The 15,839-nt window shown below is 47.6% G+C and overlaps 4 protein-coding genes across 5 annotated transcripts; 1 reads left to right on the forward strand and 3 right to left on the reverse strand.

Moving 5' to 3' along the window:
* Positions 1-742: 742 nt before the first annotated feature.
* LOC110182527 (uncharacterized) lies at positions 743-3,949 on the reverse strand. 2 transcript variants are annotated; one of them, XM_020950576.2, is made up of 6 exons: positions 3,776-3,949; positions 3,527-3,688; positions 3,335-3,459; positions 3,103-3,238; positions 2,516-2,622; positions 743-2,429 (listed from the first exon to the last, which is right to left on the reverse strand). In XM_020950576.2, the coding sequence occupies exons 1-6, from the start codon at positions 3,783-3,785 to the stop codon at positions 1,731-1,733; spliced, it is 1,239 nt and encodes a 412-aa protein (XP_020806235.1). In that variant the 5' UTR covers positions 3,786-3,949; the 3' UTR covers positions 743-1,730. The 2 variants fall into 2 exon arrangements, with proteins under 2 accessions (XP_020806235.1, XP_086686673.1); XM_086830547.1 differs by having other exon boundaries at positions 3,093-3,238; positions 3,776-3,920.
* Positions 3,950-4,847: 898 nt separating this feature from the next.
* Positions 4,848-6,775, forward strand: LOC110182538 (N(G),N(G)-dimethylarginine dimethylaminohydrolase 1). The gene is made up of 5 exons (XM_020950586.2): positions 4,848-5,006; positions 5,344-5,666; positions 5,725-5,822; positions 5,886-6,110; positions 6,180-6,775. The coding sequence occupies exons 1-5, from the start codon at positions 4,972-4,974 to the stop codon at positions 6,303-6,305; spliced, it is 807 nt and encodes a 268-aa protein (XP_020806245.1). The 5' UTR covers positions 4,848-4,971; the 3' UTR covers positions 6,306-6,775.
* Positions 6,776-6,918: 143 nt separating this feature from the next.
* On the reverse strand, positions 6,919-15,486 carry LOC110182530 (uncharacterized). Its single transcript, XM_020950579.2, has 5 exons — positions 15,386-15,486; positions 7,792-8,005; positions 7,588-7,658; positions 7,443-7,532; positions 6,919-7,389 (listed from the first exon to the last, which is right to left on the reverse strand). The coding sequence occupies exons 2-5, from the start codon at positions 7,938-7,940 to the stop codon at positions 7,052-7,054; spliced, it is 648 nt and encodes a 215-aa protein (XP_020806238.2). The 5' UTR covers positions 7,941-8,005; positions 15,386-15,486; the 3' UTR covers positions 6,919-7,051.
* On the reverse strand, positions 8,107-14,541 carry Remo (Remoulade). Its single transcript, XM_020950578.2, has 3 exons — positions 14,004-14,541; positions 13,708-13,926; positions 8,107-13,636 (listed from the first exon to the last, which is right to left on the reverse strand). The coding sequence occupies exons 1-3, from the start codon at positions 14,372-14,374 to the stop codon at positions 8,611-8,613; spliced, it is 5,616 nt and encodes a 1,871-aa protein (XP_020806237.2). The 5' UTR covers positions 14,375-14,541; the 3' UTR covers positions 8,107-8,610.
* Positions 15,487-15,839: the final 353 nt, after the last annotated feature.

The following is a 15,839-nucleotide window of genomic DNA, read 5'->3' on the forward strand; positions in this document are numbered from 1 at the left end:
ATATGCAGGTGCGTCTCTGTGCCCGTGGCTGTGTCTGTCTGTGTGTGGTGGCTGCTGGGGGTGGAGGTGTGGGGTGGTCGGGAATAAGGGGGCACTGTAAGTGGATGGGATTTCGGTACGGATTTGACGGCTCTGGTGAATTGGTGGCTCTGTTAGTTAAGTGCTGGCTCATGCTAGTTACATTTGCTTTCGGCTCTCGGTTGCTAGCTCGTGCGCCCCGGCGCTGTTTGTAACGGTCGGCGCGAGAGGCGGCGACAACACGGCGCAGGCGTTGCACACTGACTGAAATTCGAAATTCGGACACCGGCGACTCCCCGGGGCCAGGAGGCTTGGCTTCGCCCCACCTGTCGCGGCAGCCGCTGATAATCTGCTCAGCACTGTTGATTACAAATTCAGCGCTCGTTTCGAAGCTTCCGAACCCCTCTAAGCCTCCCTCTCACATCACCCAGCTTGAGGTGGCAGCCTGTTCCGAACCTTTAATACCTGTTGTTGTAGGAAAATCCTAATCCAAAAACTTGAGGAATGCAACACTAACATTCAAGGACATTCGTTTCTAAAACATTAAGCACAATTTTAAATTTAGTTACGTTTTTTAAAGTAGAGTTATGAAAAAAAAAAAAATATTAGCTGCACCATCAGAAAGCATAGTTTTAAACTACATACCAAGGCGCTCAGCTTGCAGTTCACAAAATAGTCAATATAAGGTCTAGATTTAATATTTTGTTAAAAAATTAATTAAATATTTATAAACAAATTATTCTTTTACTTTATTTGCATAAAACACAACTTGGAAACTATTTTATCTCAGCATAAGTGTAGTCAAAAATTACAAACTATACATTGGCTTACAACTCATTTAATGCTGAGGTACAAGAACCGAATGGTTTAGCGCATTAACTATATTTGATATTGAACAAATGTTAGTATAAATATATACCGAATTCTTATTCGTTAAAAATGTTCTTTAAATAACACCTAATACTAAATAAATTTTGAAATAATTGATTTTTTCTATGTCACAGCTAATTAAATTCAATGTTATAGGTTTAAACATTTTAGTTGTAATTAAAGGATTAAGGGTATTTAACAATTACTTTTATCATTTTGTTTTTCACCATCATTTAATTGAATTTCTTAAACGTTGGTTATATTAAACTTAATTAGTTAGTTTGCAATAATGCGTCTCTATTTATATTTCTTCTATTGGGTATAGAGCTCTCTTTTGTATTGTTTGTATTTGTTGGGAGTCCACGAAAGTTCTTGTCTTAAATGATTCTGTGACACGGAAAAAACAAACTGTCGCAATTTCTTTAGTTTTAAATGTTAGCTAATAAAATGAAAAAAGCAACCAAGGAACCCTATATATGAAAACACTAATTTTAAAACGGCTATAACATATTTATATCTCCTCTAGTTTATACGCTAAACAGCTTTGAAGTAAATTGTAACTCTGCTTTCAATGAGCCATGAGCCACTGTAGCCTTGTTGCCGTCTGTTTGCGTCGGGGTGTCAGAGTGTGTGATTGTGTCTAGATTTGTGAATCATGTCGTGGGCTCGGGAAGTGTTTAACCTGAGTAAGAGGCTGGGCACATGTCCGCCGCCTCCAAAGTGTAGCGTAGTTTTTCAATAAAAAAAATGTATAATGGTAGTGTGAAACAATGTCAGTTAGGATCAGCACAACTGTAGCCAAGAGTCATTGGTTGGTTGGCAAGACGCAGGATCGACTATCTTCACCGGTGGCGTCGCTCCCGGTCGTCGTAGTGGCGGCTTTTACTACTGCGTTCATAGCCACCGCCATCTCGCTTGTGCTCGTACCGCTCCGAACGGTGGCGGCTTCGACTGCGGCTTCTGGTCCGGCTGCGCGAATGTTGTCTGTGCTTGTGCTTCTTCTTGTGCTTGCTGCGATGGCGGTCGAAGTCGTTATCCCGTTCCCTTCCCCTTTCTCGGTCGCCGCCACCGCCATATGGGATTTGTTGCGGCGGCGGCGCCGGTGGGTAATCATCGTAGCCACCTCGTCCGCGGCCATAGGAGGAGCCTGAGGCGGGTGCGTAGTAGGCACGATCATCATGATCATTACGATAATTCATCGGTGGTGGGTAGGCGCCGGCTCTTGAGCCCGAGCCCGCCATAGCGTGCCCTCCGCCACGACCACTGCCACCTCCACGATCAAAGGAGCCTCCTCCTCCGCCCTCGTACTCCTGGTAATCTCCTTCCTGGCCATCTCCGGCTCCAGTACCACTGCCAGCGCCCGGACCTGTCGCTGAACGTCCCGAGCTTAATTGATTGATGGTGATGCCCTGCTCCCTGCAGTATTGCTCAATCTTCTTCTCGATCTGTTTCTGGATGGGCACGGGGATACGTGGAAAGAGCGTGGAGAACCAGTCCAGCTTGGTCATAAACTGGTACACCATTTGGCCGATGGTAAGAACCTGCAAGTGGCTCAGTTAGTTACCAATATTCGCTTAACAAAGGGTTGCTGGGTACGTGTGATTGGTGGCTCATACAGTTGACTCACCTGGCCGCCGCCCGCCTTCACGTCGATCTCCTCCTCGTCCTGCAGATAGTCCTCATACCAATCGTATAAATCACCAGGCGGCTGAGTATATCGCAAGTACATGAATCCTGGGATAAAGCAATGAAAAGCAAGACGACACATTTTGTTGCAGTTAACACTGATTAAATGATTTGGGCTTGGGGAAAGTGATGTATTTGTGAATGTGAGAATGCTTTAGGTGCATGTGACAGGGGGGCTAGATTGGGCATCATTTTATTTTCATGACGGAAATAGAATCGCTCTCGACATAAAAGTAGCACTTAGTTAACCCTTGTAGGCAGATGTGAATAGGATGCCTCTGGGCTCTACCTTTTTGCAAATAAAGAGGACAAGACGCAAATTTATCGTGGTCTCAAAGGAAACCAGATTGCTGCCTTTTTGCAGAACATGCCTATTATTTCCACCACTCAGATATAGTGTCTTTCGACCCACCCTGGTTCACATTTTTGTTCTTTAGTGGGATGAGGGGATGGATTGTGATGTGATGAAGGAGCAGGAGCAAGCGACGGCATGTGACGGCTGCACTCATGCGACTTACCAACACCTACCTAGTGCCCGGATGTAGGCCGAGTCTGTGTGGTTAAGCAGTCCGTTGATCTGCTTCCGGGTCAGCCGGAGCGTGTACAGCTTGTAGAGCAGGCAGTACGCCGTGGACACGATACCGCCGGCGCCGACGCCTCGCACCTGGAAAGGACAGTCAAGATTAGTACATTTCGTTGTCCCCCATTTGCCACGCAGAGCATCGCCAACGATTAGCGCTACATTTCATAAACCACTCACACCGCCGCACATGCCCGTCTGGCCGGAGGTCTTACGGGATCCGCGCTCCCAAGGCTCCATGTGCTTCACTTGGTAGTAGATCTCGTCGACCACTTCATGATAGGTTTTCAGCTTAAACAAGTGAACTGTAGCGTCCCGAGAAAGAAATGCAATCAGATTGTGAAATAGCCGGGCACGTTGTGGGATACCTACCCTTAAAGTAGCTGGAGCTCTGGATGTTGGCCAATATTAGCGGATTCAGGTTCATCGAGGTCTCGTTGCCCCAGAAGGGCAGCGTGTTGTGTTGCTTGCCCGCGCCGGCCTTCTTGCCGCCACCACCGCCGCCGCCGCCGGCCGAAGAAGACGCCGAATACTCTGCGTCCGCAAGAATGCAAGAGGGAGGAAGAGAGACGCCACCGTGAATGAACGGATCTTGGGGACACGGCCGCATTGCACACTTACCTTCGTCCATACCTACTGCTGCTGCTCCACACTTGCGGGCATTAATTCCACAGCTGCTGTCGGTTTATGCGCGCGAAAGTGGCTCAGAAGTTACAATTTACGAGCGAGAAAATGTCAAAATTGGCGATGTGTATGCATTGATTATGGTTGCGGCTATCGTTATCGCACAGGTCTATCGATATCGTTAGTGGTGGCTACTTTTACGTTTCTCGTCGTGACAATCGTGAGTGTCACCTTTTATATATTATTTTATATAATTTTTTTTAGTATCCTTGTAAATTAATTCAATTACACCTAAAATCAATTTAACAGTGGTTTATATATTATATAACCGATTCTATCCCAATTGATGTTATATTATTTTAAATAAAATATTTTTTAATCGTCCAACCCTACTGCACATGTTATTAGCTTCCAGCAGAATATACAAATAAATTTAAAATGTCACCAAAATAATATTAAAAATATAAATATCGCACCGGTCTATCGATATCGTTAGTTACTTTTATGTTTCTCGTCGTGACAGTCGTGAGAGTCACATTTTGTATTTTATTTTAATTATTTTTTTTGTGTATCCTTGTAAATTAATTAATTACAGTTTAAAGCAATTTAACAGTGGTTTATTCTGTGCCAATTGATGTTATATTAATTCAAATATTATATTGTTAAATCGTCGAACACTACCGCACATGTTATTAGCTTCCAGCACCATATACAAATAAATTCAGAAAAAAAAACATCCTATTAAATTGTAACCAAAATAAGATTTAAAATATAAATATATATATTATTCCATTGCTTTAATGTATTTCCAGACAAAATAAAAAAAAAACTATTATAAAATAACGAAAAAAACACTGCTCATGTTATTAGCTTCCGGCAGCATATTCAAATGAAATGTGAAAAAAATAAAATAAATTAAAATTGTGCCCAAATGAAGACTAATAATATAAATAAATTATTTAAAGTGCTCCGCTGTATTTTTAGGCAAAATAAAGTTAAAACTATTGTAAAATAACACAAATAAAAACAAACGAAATATTCTTTCTAATTTAAGTATGACCTTTTAGCAGTAGCATTTTTGGACATTAATGACTCGGTCACACTGAACACTAGGCTAACCAAATCCGAATCTCTAAATCCGCGTCCGCATCCGCAGCCGAGGAATCGAGCAGCCAGTGGCCAACCCGCCCATCATGTCGCCCAAATACACGCACGCGATTGTGGCCAGGTGAGTGACGGCATGTCCTGGAGCCCGGCTCCTCCGGAATTTAAGCGCGCAAGTGGAACGGAAGGAGGAGGGAGTGTCTTGTCCCCCAGTGGCGGGGAATTAGGTCACCCAGCCAACTCTTCGTGGGTGTACACATGCCAGGGTGTGGGTGGGGCAGCCCCGGACCAAAGGGACTACGAAGGATCAGGATGCATCCATCAGCACATGTAGTTTAATATAAAGAAAAAAAAAGATATATATTAAGTTACTTTTATATACATATAATCCATTCAGACACCTTAAATCAATTAATGAAACCATTGTACGGCTGTTAAACCATGAACTCTTTGTTCCACAGAATCTCGGACGCCCTGCTGGAGAACGGAGAGTTTGATGTGCAACTGGCCAAACAGCAGCACGAGCAGTACTGCACTTTGCTGCGAACCATTGGCCTGGATGTGATCGAGCTGCCGCCGGACGACCAGCTGCCGGAGGGCGTTTTTGTGGAGAACAGCGCTGTCATCTGCAATGGCGTGGCCCTGATTGGGCGATCGGAGAATGCGAAACGGCGACGCGAGGCGGAGAGCATGGCCATCATACTGAAGAAGGAGCTAGACATTCCCGTCATCGAGATTGAGGATCCACATGCCCAGCTCGATGGCGGGGATGTGCTCTTTACGGGTAAGACGTGACTGGAAACCTCTTTGTTGGTGGTGTATTTATCTGTTTATATTTTCAGGTCGAGAGTTCTTCATTGGCATCTCTGGGTACACCAACGAGGAAGGAGCTCGGGCCGTGGCCATGGCCTATCCCGAATATCCAGTGACGCCGATTCGAGTGGGTTTTTCTTTGCTTAAGTAAGGCTTGAGCGTTAATAGGAATCCTATGCTGTTTTCCTAGGTCAACGGTGCGAAGCGCCTGAAATACTACGTGACAATGGCGGGACCGGATGTTTTGTGCGTTAGCAGCAGCCCCACCTGCCAGGAGATCGTGAAGCGGATGGAGCGGGAGGCTAGCTTCACCTACCAGAAGCTGACGCTGCCCGAGGAGAGTGCGGCCAACATGCTGTATATCAACGGAACTATTGTACATAGATCGCCGGCGGAAATTCCAGAAGCCTACAAGGTTAGTGTGAGGGCAGCACCCCGGCTAATTAAGACGTTCGAAATGCTAATTGATCGCTCTACTTCGCAGACTTTGAAAGAGAAAATTGACATTCCAACACGCAACATAAATATTAGCGAATTTAGCCAATATTCCAGTGGACTGACGTCGTCATGCCTGTTGCTGCGACGCTGGAAGTCCATACGCAGCCTGTGAATCTCTAACTAATGATTATCAGCAGCTGGAGTAATATTGATTAATTATTATTAATATTGAATCTGAATCGGAGTGAGAAGCATTTGCCATGAGAAACACGCACAAGAGCCCAGGGGCAGTCGCCTGCTGCCCAGGCATCAGCAATATCGTATTATCTTATAGTTTATACACCAATTTCTTGTTATTGTTACCAATTTAAGATTAAACCTTTGAAGCTAATCACGCTGCCTATATCCCGGTGATGATGGTGTACAATCACATCAGGACCCGGATCGGCAGCATTCATTTATCACCCACTCACACACACTCCATTGACGACGTTGAACGGATAAAATATTATTAAATTATTATTATGGTAAAGAATCGCTATTAGAAATTGTATCTACTTTACAAGTAGCTTGTTGAATGTGTGTTCAGTGTCTGTCCTCGAAATAAAATGCAATATTTGTAATCTCTTTATAAACTTTAAAGTACTTGCTTAATTGATTCGCACTTTGAGGAGAGGTCAAATGTCTGCTCGAGATGAGCGAAAAAAAAGCCTGGATGGACTTTGCTTCATGTGGAATTCTGGTATTTAATCATTCCCAGTTCAGAAAAGTAGAAGACTTAAAAATTCAAAAGTTAAGGCACAATTTATTTGGATTCCTATAGCATAAACAATATAAATATATATTTATAGTTATTGATGCAAAGCCTCCAGTGTTTACTCGAGTAATTGTGCGTCAAACTACATAAACATAGGGTCCTTAAACGGAATTGTCATCATCTTTGGCCTCTTTGGTGTTATCCTCTTCACCCACAGGCTCTGCTTTTGCCTCGGCCAGAGTCAACTCGGTGTCCTTAGTGTTCTCCTCCAGAATTTCCCCAGCTTCGGCATTAGAAGAAATCTCCTCAGCTTCGGCATTAGAAGAAATTTCCCCAGCTTCGGCATTAGACGAAATTTTTCCAGCTTCGTTATTAGCAGAAATTACTCCAGCTTCGTTGTTAGCAGAAATTTCTCCAGCTTCGGTAGAGTTATTCGGGGACGCGACTTCCTGATTGTCTCCATTTGGCTCCTCAAAAATTTCTTCTACTACGGCCACATCTACAAATACGATTGCGTTAGTTAATATCAGGGCATTGGGGGGCAGTACTTGCCTAGTTTTTTTAGATTGAGTTTTGAGGACTCTTCCTCCAGATAAACCTTGGGTTTAACACCTTTGTCTTCGGTAGGTGGAGTAGATTTACCTAGAATTTATCTAGTGATTAGAGTATATTAGGTAATTGGGAATGTAGTACTTGCCTGCCTTGCCGGCCTTGCCTGTCTCGATTGACTCATCCTTCTTGGCCCTCTTGGTCTTAATTGGTGACTGACTGTAAGAAAGTAATGCAAAAACGACGTAAGATTTTTGTGTGGAAGTTAAAGTAAGTAAACTCAAAAAAGCATACTTATAAAGTAGGTGAAGGGAGCATCTATAAAACTACAAACAAAAATCAAAATGCTTACCCACGGTGGTGAGCAAAGCTCATTTTCCTTGACTCTTTCTTTTTAGCGGCACCAGAGGGCATCTCGTCTGGCTTCAATGGAGTCTCTTGCTTCTTCTCAATCTCCTCAGACATCATTTCTCCGGTCTGGCTGAGTTTGTTGTTCTCCATTTTAATGCGTCGATTTTCTTGATTTTAACTGGTGCTAAAATATGATACTTTCCTCACTTGAAAGGCTGAAAGAATAAATATAGAAAATATTAGTAAGAATTAAAATAATATTTATAGTCTCATTACATTTTCACTAAAATATAGCTTAAATTAAATTAAAAAACAATTTTCTTATGTGAACATTTCATTTATTTATATCTAAATATAAACTTAGCCTACATTTAAATGCATTTTGCTTTACCGAAAATTAAAACTTATCCAAATGTGTGGATCATAGTAGGGATTTGTTGGGTGGGATGTGGAGTTGTTCCTATGCTTTATGCGTTGTGATGAAATGGGGAAACGATTCTAGCCTAGTGACCAGCTCTCTCTTCTCCGTTCGTCTGTGGCGATGAATATCCTTTGACGACTTCAGCGAGCTCTCAATGGGATAATACTAGTCATAATAAATAGAGGGGGGCCTTACTATAATTACAAGTTCAGTTTATCTGGGACCTCTGAGTGGGTGAACTTAGGACAAGTGTGCACTCCGAATATATATAAAATATATGTATATATCGGTGTGTCTGTGGTTGGTGGGTAAGGAAATACTTTGGGTGTGGGCCAAGCTGCTGCTGTATATCTTCTATATACATCTAAATAGGGTATCGATCGGTTGCCGGCGGATAAGCTAGCTGGGAAAGGGACGTTGGGCCTCGTTGGCGGCCCTGGGATCAATGTAAGAGATCACGCTGCTCTGGCTGCTATCGTCCTCGATGGTCTCGTTGAGATTTTCGTTGTGAGAGTTGCTCAGCGGCTTGGCTTCCTTCTCCCTGTCTCTCTCCCTCTCCCTCTCCCGTTCCCTTTCGCGCTCTCGTTCTCTTTCTCGCTCTCTTTCTCTTTCCCTTTCGAAGCGCTCGGCGACCTGATCCTGCTTACTCCTCAGCGGACTGCGGCACTTGATGGCCTCGTACAGCTCATCGATGGAGGTGTCCTGGTCGTGGTCATGATGGTCCTGCTCCGGATCCCCAGTGACCCTGTCGCCACTCGTGGCGGCCACAAACTCGTCATCAAACTCGTTAAGGACATCCACATCAGCATCACTGGCATTCGAGGATTGGTAGCAACGAAAATCATCGGTCAGGGTTAAATTAAGATCGTTATCCGCCTGGGGAGCATACAGGCCGTGGCTGCGTATGCTAATCTCTGAGTTCTGGTAGTTCAGATCGCTCTCGTTTGTGGGACTGCCGGACAGGAGCCGACCGTCATCCTCCGTTTCAGTTTCCACCATTGCCAATGGATGATGCGCCGCCGCCTTCAATTGGCTGAGATTATTGCTGGAGCATGAGTACGCCTGCCGCAGTTGCTGCTCCTCCAGCGTGCTGGCCTCGTGGCCCGACAGCTGACTGGGCTCCTCCTGAACGCCCGTGTTGTCCAGTCCCGGCGACTTGCCACTAGCTTCTCCGCTGCCAGCGCCGCCTGCAAGCATTTCACTGATGTTGTTCAGGGATTTCGATTGCTGTTGCTGGCTGAAACGGATTAGGACACTGGGAAAGTCATCATCCAGCTCGATACTGTTGTTGGTGGTCACCTGTAACGAGTTGGACACGTATATCTCATGCACTTGGAGCAGCGGCTCTTCGAGGCTAATTTCCGGCAAACCCAGGCTGTTCATGGCCTCCAGGCTGGGCTGCTTTACAGGCGTGGAACTGTTGGTTTGGTGCTGTTGATGCTGTTGCTGATGGGTTGACGATGACCCTCGGTTGCGGAACAGGCTGCTCATTCCGCTGGCTGGTGGCAAGGTGTTGGCATACAGTGGAGCGTGCTCGTCCAGAGAGCTAGCATCCTCCTCCTCCATTTCGTGCTCTGGCTCCTCGGTAGTTGCTGCTGCTGCTGCAGCTGCCGCTTGTTCCTGCTCCTCCTGTTCCTCCTCGTCATCGTCGTCCTGCTCATGCAGCGTTTCATCGAGCAGCGAAGGTGTCCTAGTGCGTCCATTCGCTCTCAGTTTGATCACCTCGTGCTGCGGCGTCAGAGTCTCTGGGATATTGGTATAGATGTTCGCCTGCATAATCTTCGTAGCCGCCGAGGCACTGGCAGGCACAAAACGCTTGAATTGCAACGACTCTCCGCCGACGCCGCTCTCTTTGGGCGCCATTGCCATTGGAGATCCATGGTTCTTGTAGTGGAGATTAGTGTTGTTTACCTTGCTCCCACCAGCCAGCAGGGTCATGGCGTTGTGGTGCCTGCTGTACAGCTGCTCCGAGCTGGCGTCGCTCAAACTGTGCTGACTGTGGAGCTGCATTTGCATCTGCATCTGGAGCTGCATCTGCGGCATTGTCTGGCGCTGCAGCTCGAAGTTGTTCCGCTTGGCCAGGCGCTTCTGTTTCTTGAAGAACTTTCGAGCCACATTGATCTGGTTGGGATTGTAGAAGATCTCCGCCGAGGGTATTAGGTCGTGGTTAGAGCCATGGAGCAGTGCGTTCAGGCTGTGCGGCGGCACAACGCTACCCGAGCCGGAAACTCCGCCACCGGATGCTGTTGCAGCAGCAGCTCCTGCAACTCCAACCTGCGTTCCCTGCTGGCCACCGTTGGCATTGGTGTTGTTGATGATGGTCATGCCGCCCGCACCGTTGGCCTGCAGCAGCTGCTCCTGCTGGCTCCTCGTCTGACTGCGCGTCTGGCTGCGCATGCTCCGCGAGCACTGACTGTTCGAGCGCGAACCCGCCGAATTGTTTGCGTCGTAAAGGCTGCCGGGTCCGGGATTCGCCTTGTAGGCCACTATTGAGTTGCTGATCATGGCGGTGCCAGGTCCAGGCATCCCAGCTGATGGATGCGTGCTCCTCGCCTGGCTGCCATTGTTGTAGGTCACCAGTTTCATGGGTCTGCAGTTGCCGCTACTTTTTCCGTCTCTGCCCTGCGACCAGGCCTGCCGGGCATCATTCCGACTGAGATTGTAGAAGATTAGCAGAAAGATACCCAGGAAGGAGCAGCAACCGGCAAAGGAGATCACGTACAGATCCTGGCCACCGCTAACGTAGCCAGCTGCTGAAAGCCAGGCGCCGGCGTACAACACCAGGAAGATGAAGTGACCGCGCAAATGGGAGAGATTCGAGCGCTCAAAGTCATCGACTATACTGCTCAGGGGATTGCTCAGCGTGCTGTACTGCTCTTGCATGTGATCGTGCTCCTTGCGTCCACCGCCGGGTTGACCAATGGCCGCCGTGGTGGCACTACCATTCGCATCCAACCAATCCAGATCGATGTGCTCCGTGGCCTGAGTATTGTTGTCCGAGTACTGCCGATGATGGTGCTGCTGGTTCTGCTGCATCTGCAGCTGGAGGACATTCACTGCCTGCTGGCTCAACTGGTAATAGATGCACAACGCCAGGATGCCGCAGAATATCACAAGGATGACGGCGGGCACGAGGAGGGCGTTCAGCGTAGTGGCACTGTGCAGGAAGCAAAAGTCGTAGGCAGCATACTCCGCCAGGTTCACGGCGCTACTGATGCCGCAAATGAGGAAGGCAATGCCCCAGCCGACCAGGTAAATTCCAAGGATGGGCTTGCGCTCTCTCTCCCGCTGCGGCTCCATTTCCTGGCCCTGTACCTGGCCCGATGTTGTCGTCGTCTTGGTCAGGCGCTTGTACATGCTACTCAGGCTAACGCACACCCAGAGCAGGACGCACAGGCCAAGGTAATGCATCAGCAGGCCTAGCAGGCGGCACTGCGGTTGGCTGGCCGTCTGGTAGATGCCCAGCGAGAAGGCAAGTGCCAGGGATCCCAGTGCCAGCCAGGTGTTGACCAGTGCATGCCGCTGCACTCTATTAATCCTTACGGCTCGGCCAAAGACAGCAAAGGTAACCGCATTGAAGGCGCAGCATGCGAAGAGAAGGCCACAGCCGGCATAGACCGCCGCCGGGGGATGACGGAACCTGGCTCCTGCCTCCTCGCTTCGAAAATCGTTGAGATAGCGACTCCGCTGCAGCAGGCCAAAGTAGCCCGTCCGGCTACAGCTGAACATGACGAGTGTGCGGTGCTGGTAGTGCTGCTGGCACACGCCCGTCTCCCAGCGCTGCTCCTCTGCATCCCACCACGCCGGCTGCGGTGCACTTAGCTGATTGTGATACGGATGTGCGCGCAGCATCACTGTGACCCGCTGCTGGTACACATCCTCATCGGGATCCAGGTCGCCAGCAGACTGAAAGTGCAGTGGTTCTCCTTCGCTACTGTAGGCCAGCACACCGATGATGGCCGAGGACAGGGACTCATTGTGGCTGCCCCTCAGGTTGGGCAGAAGTTTTCCATTCCTGTGTAGTGAGATGAGCAGGCGAAGGCTTCGCGATGCGGCTGGACTCAGAGAGCTGTTTCCGATAACGCTGTAGGGCAGTTGGATGGCGGCATCTATGTCACCATGTTCGTACATGGGTATCGTATCGTTGGCGCTGTTGCACTGAAAGCCACGCGGACTCTGCTCCAGCCAGACGCAGGACAGGCTGACGAAGGCCTCCACACTGATGTTGAAGAACTCCACGAAGAGATTGCGCTGTTGGGCAAGTGACCCCCGCCAGGGGATCATCTCCGCTGGCAGCAGCTCAGCCTGGGTGCTGGCCAGGGCCAGGCGCATGGCGGAGGATTCTACCACATGGAGCAGACGCTGTCCCGTACCCTGCTCCGATTGGGCGGCGCGAAAGAGGTGAGATGGAAGATTGAGCAGCTTCGAAACGATGTCCATCAGCAGGTGGCTTATCTCCTGCTGCTGCTGCGGCTGCTCCAGCTGATCCAGGTACTTGACAAGCGTGCGAGCAATGTACTCCAGGTCCATTGGATCCCGTATGCGATTCAGCTGCGTCTGCGCCTGTGTGAAGTTGTGCAAGCGTCGGGCAATTTCCAGGGCATTCTGGCCCTTTGTCAGCGTGAGATTCACTTTGGCGAACTGCTCCAGGATGCGCGTCGTCTCACTGACATAGACACAGCTCTCGGTGTCCAGATTGAGCCACTCCCCCGACGGCCCGCATTCGTGGGACGCCCGCCGGGCCTGGGTGGTATCGCTTGGCTCTTCCACGCATTCCTGCAGCACCGTCTCGCCGCGCATTGTCCGTGGCCAGTGGTAGGTGCCTTTGTTGGTGTGCACTACACGCGCCTCGCAGTACAGCGTGCCCTTGGCCACCACATGCAGGACGATGGCCTGCGATAGGTTCGCCTGCTGGCTGCGCAATGTGCAGTCCCACATTCCTGTGTGATTCTGAGTGAGGCTACCGATGCGTAGAATTGACTGCAGGATGCCAGAGTCCGTGGAATGGCGCGTCTCTAAGCTGACATCCTCGAACACCTTCGTGGGATCCTGATACACGATATCCTCGGTGGAGTTCTTGGCCCGAATCTTCTCGGACCAGCCCCAAAAGACATAGGCCCGTGTTGGCAAGTCCTCACTCTCCCGGGGCACTCCGATGGCCACCCGTGGGGCATAGCACTTCAGCTGCAGCTCATCGCCCTCGAAGGCAACCTGGTTTTGGCTGGGTATCAGCTCTAGGAGCGGCTGGAGCAGAGTCTCGCAATGAAAGTCCTTGCCCACGCGGAGCTTCTTCAGCGGCATGCCGCGAAAGTTCACAGGCGAATCGCATTTCGGCGGCGGCTGTAGTCGTACATCCCGGGCACTTGACCAGGCAATCAGCCAAATCAGGCTGCAGTCGCAGGCCAGGGGATTTCCACTCAGATCGCTGCAAAAGGAAGGTACAACGATGAATCTTGATACCTGTAAACTTGCACTCGGCAAAAGCTAATAACTTACAGCTGCTTGAGCTTGGGCATTTGGTCGAAGGTGCCCTCGTATATGTGGCTGATGGCATTCCCCGCCAGCTTCAGCCTCTCCACATGGGCCAGGCTGTTGCCGAAGGTTTCCCTGTCCAGTTCGGTGAGCAGATTAAACGACAGATCCAAGCGCTTCAGTTCCGTAAAGTTCCTAAAGTCCTCGCCGGTTATATGGGCAATGGCGTTCTTGCTGGCGTTACTAAGACCACGAAGTGGACGAGTTGATTGATTGATTTGACTTGACTTGATTTGACCGGGGGGAAAGCGCACACTTACATGCCCACAATGCTGGCGGTGACATCCTCGCCAAATTCCAGCTCCCGCCAGCTGGCTATCTGCTGCTCATCGCAGCGCACACGCAGGCTGTGTATGTTCTCCGAGATGTTCCTACAACTACACTTGCGCGGGCATCCGGCGGCTGCAGTTGCCGCGCTTCCACTTTCCGGCCCTTGGCCATCGGGATTCTGCCCCTGACCCGCTCCGGCTGTCGCTGTTGCTGCTTCTCCACCTCCGCCTCCTGTTCCACCAGTCTCTGTCGCCGTCGAAGTCAGCGCAAGGAACAGAAGCAACGACAGCGACGCCAGCAGAGGGGGGCGGGTGCTGCTACGATCTCCACGCCCCGCGTTCTTTTGGCCGCCCATATCCATGGATTCGATTGATTACATGCCGGGCGCGGGTGGCGCGCATTTATTTAACAATTTCCGAGCCGATTCATGATAAACAACAACAGAAAACACACACAGCAAATAGTTTACAACAATAAAAAAAAACGCGCAGCCAGTGTTGCTCTATTTCTAATTTTTTTTTTAGAACTAGAGACGGTCGATGAGCAATAAACCCGGTTGGATCTAGAGATATCGATTGCTCGTGCACTCATCGATATTCATTTCACCTTTTTTGAATGTAACCGCGTGAGTTATTAGGAGGAAAAAACACATCACAAATCAAAATGGCGGACCCACGCCAACAAAATGGAGTTTTTCACATATGAAAAAATGTTCACCGTTATATATATATATGTATGCCAACAAAATGGAGTTCTTCACATGCGAACATATTGTATATATGTATGTACATATATATGCGTACATGGGGAATCGTTTTGAGACTACCATTTTTTTTACAGCAAAAAACGGGACTTTTGGGACTGCTTCTTTTTAGAGGTTTTGATTAGAAAACGCATAGAAAATTGCAAAAATCTGTTTAAATAAAAGCAAACTGTCGATTGATTGACTAATACAATGCAATTACTTTTTAGTAGCTTTGAAAAATGTTAGCTGAATTACTTGACATGAAAGAACGTGTATTCAAAAATATTACTTATATATTTGATTTCTTTTCACTTTACTAATTAATACAATGCAACTATTTATAAGACGCTTTGCAAAATGGTAGCGGAACAACTTGATGAGACCACGTGTTTTTAAAAATGTTGCTTATGTTCAAAATTTTTTTTCTTTTGACCGAAATTCGTAAATTTTCGATGGCAAGAGGCGCAGGTTTTCTTCCGGTTGCAGTAACTTTTTATATGCAGTTTCTGAACATTCGAAGAAAATGTAACCCGCTTTATATATAGTAAATTACTTTAAATTAACTTTACAGGAAAGGCAATTGCTTTAAGAACTGATTAAGAGGGAAAAGCACAGAATAAAACTCACCAGTAGTAGGATGTAGTAACACGTGGTATAATTAAGCACTCACTAAATTCAAGAAAACTTAGGCACGTCCGCACTGCACGAGAGTCACACAGGAAGTGAAGCCTCAAGGGAAGGCAAGGTATAGTCGAGATTTAAAAGTCTTTGAAGAAAAAGGGGGGTTTCCACTTGGTAAAAGCTATTAATGTAGGTTATTCACACTTAATTAGATTTTATCTCCCATTCCCTTATTCCTTAGAAACTTATATGTGATTTCTGTGGTTCCGTGCCGCAAAGCAAAATGAATTTTGAGGTATTTTAATAATTATGTTTATTAACAATTCGGTAAACATTTATAAGTAATAAAGTTAATAATGAAAAAATATATGAAACCTAAGTATTGTAATCTGTTTTATTTTAATTAGGCCAATACGCAACACTTTTCATAATTTTGTTTGTGGCGAAACGGCTAAAGTTT

This window comes from Drosophila serrata, unplaced genomic scaffold (genome assembly GCF_035046125.1).
Source record: "Drosophila serrata isolate PLE 108 unplaced genomic scaffold, ASM3504612v1 contig_23, whole genome shotgun sequence".
Lineage (NCBI taxonomy): Eukaryota > Metazoa > Arthropoda > Insecta > Diptera > Drosophilidae > Drosophila > Drosophila serrata.

What these genes read in the sequence shown, in the direction of transcription:
- LOC110182527 (XM_020950576.2), bottom strand. An exon ending in GAGCTCCAGCTACTTTAAGG is followed by an intron (nt 3,460 to 3,526) that starts GTAGGTATCCCA and finishes GGGACGCTACAG; the next exon opens with TTCACTTGTTTAAGCTGAAA. An exon ending in AGACGGGCATGTGCGGCGGT is followed by an intron (nt 3,239 to 3,334) that starts GTGAGTGGTTTA and finishes TGTCCTTTCCAG; the next exon opens with GTGCGAGGCGTCGGCGCCGG.
- LOC110182538 (XM_020950586.2), top strand. Translation starts at nt 4,972, where the DNA reads ATGTCGCCCAAATACACGCACGCGATTGTGGCCAG. An exon ending in CGGGGATGTGCTCTTTACGG is followed by an intron (nt 5,667 to 5,724) that starts GTAAGACGTGAC and finishes TTATATTTTCAG; the next exon opens with GTCGAGAGTTCTTCATTGGC. An exon ending in ATCCAGTGACGCCGATTCGA is followed by an intron (nt 5,823 to 5,885) that starts GTGGGTTTTTCT and finishes CTGTTTTCCTAG; the next exon opens with GTCAACGGTGCGAAGCGCCT.
- LOC110182530 (XM_020950579.2), bottom strand. Translation starts at nt 7,940, where the DNA reads ATGGAGAACAACAAACTCAGCCAGACCGGAGAAATGATGTCTGAGGAG. An exon ending in AGCTTTGCTCACCACCGTGG is followed by an intron (nt 7,659 to 7,791) that starts GTAAGCATTTTG and finishes ACTTTCTTACAG; the next exon opens with TCAGTCACCAATTAAGACCA. An exon ending in AGGCAAGGCCGGCAAGGCAG is followed by an intron (nt 7,533 to 7,587) that starts GCAAGTACTACA and finishes GATAAATTCTAG; the next exon opens with GTAAATCTACTCCACCTACC.
- Remo (XM_020950578.2), bottom strand. Translation starts at nt 14,374, where the DNA reads ATGGATATGGGCGGCCAAAAGAACGCGGGGCGTGGAGATCGTAGCAGC. An exon ending in ACCGCCAGCATTGTGGGCAT is followed by an intron (nt 13,927 to 14,003) that starts GTAAGTGTGCGC and finishes TCGTGGTCTTAG; the next exon opens with TAACGCCAGCAAGAACGCCA. An exon ending in ATGCCCAAGCTCAAGCAGCT is followed by an intron (nt 13,637 to 13,707) that starts GTAAGTTATTAG and finishes TTCCTTTTGCAG; the next exon opens with CGATCTGAGTGGAAATCCCC.